We start from the raw sequence: 5955 nt of genomic DNA, 5'->3' as shown, positions 1-5955 counted from the left end.
TTTTTTGTGGTACGCGGGCCTCTCACTGTTGTGGCCTCTCCCGTTGCGGAGCACAGGCTCCGGACGCGTAGGCTCAGTGGCCATGGCTCACGAGCCTAGCCACTCCGCGGCATGTGGGATCTTCCCGGACTGGGGCACGAACCCGTGTCCCTTGCATCGGAAGGCGGACTCTCAACCACTGCGCCACCAGGGAAGCCCAAAGATCATCTTTTATAAGCTCTCACTAGTATTAGTAATCAGTAATCATGCTTTATTAGCTCTTCTGTACCAAGTCTTTATCCATCTATTTTGTGTTTCAGTTTCTAAACTGACTAAACAGCTAATGCTTCTGGAGACTAAAACACAGAGCCAAGAAAAGGAGCTAACTAAAAGTAAGGAGCAATTGGAAATTTTGCGGACGGAATGCCAGGAACTAAAAATACAGTTGGACAGCAAAGTTGCAGTAGAAGTGCACACTTCAATTGTAAATGAATTAAAAAGGTAAGGACTCAATGTCTTTTCAAGCATTAATGTGTCACCATGCATGTTGTTATAGGCAGGTAGAGAGAGGGTGCTCCCTCTTTTTTTGAGTCATTTCGCTGCACCAGCACAGGTGTCCAAGACTAAGAATGGTAAATATTTTATTAAAGTAGAACAAGGCCGTCCTTGAGGGCTGTGGTCTACAGTTTGTGTGTATGTATATGATTTTTTCCCCTACTGTTCCACTCTCTTGTTTTTAGAGGTGAAATGAAAAGACAGAACCATAAAATGAAATACAGTGCAGCCGTTAAACATGATGTCACAGAAGAATATTTTTGACATTGGAAAATAACCACAATATATTTGTAAGTGAAAAGAGTAGGTTACAAAACAGTATGTACAGAATGATTGCAATTTTATTTAAAAAGAGAAAAGGGGGGCTTCCCTGGAGGCGCAGTGGTTGAGAGTCTGCCTGCTGATGCAGGGGACACAGGTTCAAGCCCCGGTCCGGGAAGACCCCACATGCCGCGGAGCGGCTGGGCCCGTGAGCCATGGCCGCTGAGCCTGCGCGTCCGGAGCCTGCGTGTCCAGAGCCTGTGCTCTGCAACAGGAGAGGCCACAACGGTGAGAGGCCCGCGTACCGCGAAAAAGAAAAGGTGTGTGTGTGTGTGTGTGTGTGTGTGTGTGTGTGTGTGTGTGTGTGTGTGTGTGTGTGTGTGTGTGTGTGTGTGTGTTTTAAGCTGACCAACCATCCCAGTTTGCCTGGGACTGAGCAGTTTCCCAGGATGCGGGACTTCTCGTGTTAACCAAGATGACTGGGACGAGTTCATCTCTCTCGTGTGTGTATGTCTGTCTGTGTCTGTATAATTACATATATGTATATAAAATTACTTATATACCATATGTACATAGAGAATGGATTGTAAGAATGGAAAAAGAGTAATAGAAATTATCTTTGGCAGGTGAAATTATGGGTGTATCAGCAGTCAGTGTTCTCCAAAGAAACAGCCAATAGGATATGTATAGGATATGTATATATATATTTGGAGAAAATGAGAGAGATTTATTTTAAGTAGCGGCTCATGCAGTTGTGGGGGCTGGCAAATCCAGGCTCCATAGGGCAGCCCAGCTGGCTGGGGACTCAGGCTGGAACCTGAGACTATGTTATCGTGTTGAGGCAGAATTCTTTCTTCTTTGGGAAACCTCAGTTTTTGCTCATAAGGTCTTCAACTAATGGGATGAGGCCTGCCCACGTTATCAAGGATAATCTCCCTTAAAGTCAACTGACTGAGATGTTAGTCACGTCTACAAAATACCTTCACAGAAACATCTAACGAGTATTTGACCAAACAACTGGGCACCATGGACTAGCCAAGTTGACGCATAAACTTAACTATCATAATGAGTAAAGTAATGTAAATTTTCTTTGTGTTTTCTCCGCTTTCCAAGTGTTCTGTTATGAATGCATATGACTTTTGTAATAGAGAAGAAATAATTTTTTAAATGGTGGGGCGTTCAGCTCAAGGTGGTTGATGTGGGGGGAATAAATGAGTTAGTGCGTACAAAGTGCTTAGCTTGGTGTATCAGTAAATGTGGATGATAAGAAGTACAGAAACCCAGTGTTTTGACTATACCATTGCAGGCTGTCTGGGCCAGGTCTGTACTTTACTTTTCTGTTCCAGTAGAGGAAGGAAATTTTTTTGAAGTCATATTCATTTTTATGATTTTATTTTCCTCAAATACCCACTCCTGTGGCTCATTTTTTTTTTTTATGGATGCGTCATAACCACATATCCTAATAGACCCCTAGAGGTGAATATAAAAAATTTCTGAAGGAAGCCACTAATTGGCAATGGGAGTGAAGGCAATGGGAGATGTGGTCATGGAAGAAACAAACATGTCACCAAATCTCTTTTAAGTGGAAACTGGGTCAGGAGTGTAGTGGCCCAGAAGGCACTGGACTGGGAGGTGTTTCCTGCTAGTCTCAGCCTGTCAGTAGTGATGCTGTTGGATAGAAATGCCTGAAGCACTCACCTGGGCCATCCAACTTGTGGCGAGCTACCCCCTCCCACCCCAGCCCCGCCCAAGTGTTGTTTTGGCTGGGCCGGCCCTTATAGTTCTTGTTCCGATTGTAAGATGCACCCCAGCAGCACCATCAGGAAACGCTGAAGAAACAAGTTTCATTCCTCACAGGTCCTGGAGGGTTCACGGTACACCTGGGGCCACACAACAAGGTCGAGGGTAGAGAGAGAGACAGCACAGACCTGAGATTCTGCCCTTTTTGGGGTCAAGGGTGAAGTGCCTAGGGTTTCACAGGTTCACTCTTTACTGGCGAAAGCAGGAATTTGGGTGCAGGAAGGGGGCCACTGAAGCGGTCATTACCTAGGTCACCTAGAGCTTTCTAAAAGGGGAACCTTATGGGTAAGATGGCCTGGCTCTTTGTCTAGTTGTGTGGCCAGCAGTATGTTTATTCGAGAAGAATGTCTTTGAAATGGAAGCCTCAGATCAAAAGTTTAATGTCAGGCACTTACACCACAGTCAGAAAAGCTGATTGGCAGGTTCTTACACTACAGGAGGGAAAGCCTTTGTGCCAGCTTTTTGCTGAGAGGCTTTGGACTCCGAGTTGACAGGTGGGGTAAGGAATAGAGGAATGAGGAGGGTGGAGGTGGGGGAGTGTTGAGCCTGTTGGCGCTCTTGGAAGGGGCAGTGTTTGCTTGGAGAGGAAATCTGTAACGTGGGAAGAGGGGCATGGATTCATCAGAGACGGAATATGTGAATTCAGGGAAGTGTATATAGGCCAGTACCAAGACCTCGTAGAAAAATAGGCAAAATAAGGAGAAGGAAACCCAGAGTGTTTTGGTCTCTGGGCTACTACACACAGGGGCCAAGGACATCTTGGAGCCAAGGACCCCTTGGAGTTAGGCTAAAGGTGACAGAAGGGCCTCTGGGGCTTCAGTGCACTTGCCCTCTGGTTGCCTCAGTGAGGGGGAGCCCTTCCCATGCTGCTGTCATGATAGAGATAACGCCACGTACAAAAGAGGATTATTAACTAGCAGCAGAGCAGCAGTTGAACCAGCTCCTACAATGGGGGTGGGTCTGAGTTAGGAAAGGGTTGTACCTCAGGCACAGGTGACGTCATGAAGGAAAGGTTTTTATTTATGTAGAAAAAGGTTGGGTTGAACCTCTGCTCAGTGAACTTCTAGGTATGGTGCATATGTGTTGTCCCCTATCCTGTTGAAGGTGGTGCACGTAATAAACCCAGAGTGGCTCATCCATTTTGTCTTGTTTGTTCTACTTATTGGCAACCATGCCTGGAAGGAACTGTGATGCAGGACACGGCAGAAGCTTATTTCCCTAGTGAACTGTCCAGTTGGCTTAGACTTAGACTGGTGGTTACAACTCGAAGCTTAGATTGCTCTTTGCTTTTACTATTGCCTAGAAAGCTCGAGCTTACTTGGCTTGGGTGATGGGAGAGAAACCGGGTGTCAACCTATGTCACTAAAGAAATTTAGCAAACTCTTTTGGGGAGAGCTAAGGGTTTGCGGTGACTAGTGGTATCTGCAAAAGGCAAGCCTTACTTATCCTGGTTTTGGGGGGTCCTGTATCCTAAAGTGAAGCCAACTATTCACATAACTCACCTACACAGATGGAGTCCTGGTCATCAGTCAGCGATGTGTCTGCTCAGGGAGGCACCAGGACAGAACAGTCCCCTGCTACAGTGCACACCAAATACCCAGCCTTCATCCTAAAGTAAGAAAAGACGGCTAGATGTGACCAACAGCAAGGAGCATTGGGTGTGGGGGGGAAATTGCAATGGAGGGAGACCTAGATGAGCAGAGAAACTCACTTCACAGGAAACTGAGATTACACAGGGAACTGAGGAGAGCGTTTTGGCTGTGCCAGGCGGCTTGCGAGATCTCAGCTCGCCAACCAGGGATTGAACCCAGGCCCTTGGCAGTGAAAGCCCGGAATCCTAACCCACTAGGCCATCCGGGACCTCCCGAGGAGAGTTTAAAAGAATAAAATGCCATGGCAAAAAAAGTGTAATCACTAAATAAGAAAAATTAAAAACGATTACCAGAATTTTCAAAAAACATCAGTCGAAGGGCTGAAAGAGAAATTTGTGGATTCACCTAGAACATCAGGAAACAAACAGTTGGCAATGGAGAGAAAAGATAACAGATGGAAGACCCATCCAAGAGGTCCAGCCTCAGATCGTCAGGGATCACAGAGAGATTAAAGAAAATAGAAAGGGAGGCATTAATAGTTGAAGGGCATTTCCAGATCCCTGAAGTCGTTGATTAAAAGGACCCACAGAGGGGCTTCCCTGGTGGCGCGGTGGCTGGGAGTCCGCCTGCCGATGCAGGGGAAACGGGTTTGTGTCCCGGTCCGGGAAGATCCCACATGCCGCGGAGCGGCTGGGCCCGTGAGCCATGGCCGCTGAGCCTGCGCGTCCGGAGCCTGTGCTCCACAAAGGGAGAGGCCACAGCAGTGAGAGGCCCGCGGACCGCAAAAAAAAAAAAAAAAGGACCCACAGAACCCGAAATTATCAGACAAAGACTATACAACAACTGGTGGCTGTGTGCTTAAAGAAAGGAAAGACAAGCTCCAAACTGTCTTCAGGGAACTATAAAACGTGACAATAGTGGGTTTGAAAAGGAAGAAATAGAATTTTTAGAACTGAAAAATACAAACTCAGTGGATGGGCTTAACTACAGATTAGATACAGCTGAATTGTGAAATAGAACTGAAATAGGTCAGAAGCAAAACTAGTTCGGGATGACATAGAGTGTTCAAAGGTTGAGGTACCACTAGATTGGAGACAAGAATCAGCATAGGGATATGTTTAAATCAAAAGGAGTGGTTAGAGATAGGATAGCTGAGAGTCTTCCCCAACTGAAGATGATGATACATGGTTTGTGCTAGCCCGACGCGGACAGTTTCCTTCAGAGGAGTTCAGCGGCAGCAGACTCTTAACAGGGGTGCTGTGGTCCCTTGGATGTTAGCTTCAGAGTGCTGGATACAAGCAAACCCTGGATGACCTAGGATTTTGTTACCAGAAAAAATCCCTTTCAGAAGTGAAGTCAAATAAGGGTATTTTCCAACCCAAACTGAGTGTCACCACCAGCAGACCTGCATTAAAGGCAATTCTAAAGGAGGGTATAGAAGGCACAAGTCTGGAGGAGGAAAGTAACTCAAGGTGGGATGTCTGAGAAGCAAGACGGAACTAAAATACAGTGGTAAATTTGTGGATAAATGTAAATGAACATTGATTCTATAAACCAATAATGGTAATATCTTTGGGGACTTAAAAATACATAGAATTAAAATGTACAACAAAAATAGCATATAATTAGTGAGGGTGGTAAATGGGATTTGTGTTCTAAAGTCTGTATCATTCAGAAGAGGATAAAGGTGTTGATTATAGTTTGAAAATATGCATGATGAAATTTCTGGGAACAGAATGTGTTTAACTTCGAAACTAGTATAGGGAAA

At 45.6% G+C, this 5955-nt stretch overlaps 1 protein-coding gene across 1 annotated transcript in view; it reads left to right on the top strand.

Annotated features, from left to right (window-relative positions):
- Positions 1 to 5955, top strand: part of CEP89 (centrosomal protein 89) — an 80501-nt gene that overhangs the window by 52522 nt on the left and 22024 nt on the right. Inside the window, exon 14 of the mRNA XM_007470943.1 lies at positions 300 to 480. Coding sequence (XP_007471005.1) covers positions 300 to 480 — 181 coding nt within the window. The remainder of the gene's footprint in view (positions 1 to 299; positions 481 to 5955) is intronic.

This window comes from Lipotes vexillifer, unplaced genomic scaffold (genome assembly GCF_000442215.2).
Source record: "Lipotes vexillifer unplaced genomic scaffold, Lipotes_vexillifer_v1.1 scaffold182, whole genome shotgun sequence".
Classification (NCBI taxonomy): domain Eukaryota; kingdom Metazoa; phylum Chordata; class Mammalia; order Artiodactyla; family Lipotidae; genus Lipotes; species Lipotes vexillifer.
The sequence above is the reverse complement of the archived record's forward strand: the minus strand, read 5'-3'. Positions and strand labels throughout refer to the sequence as shown.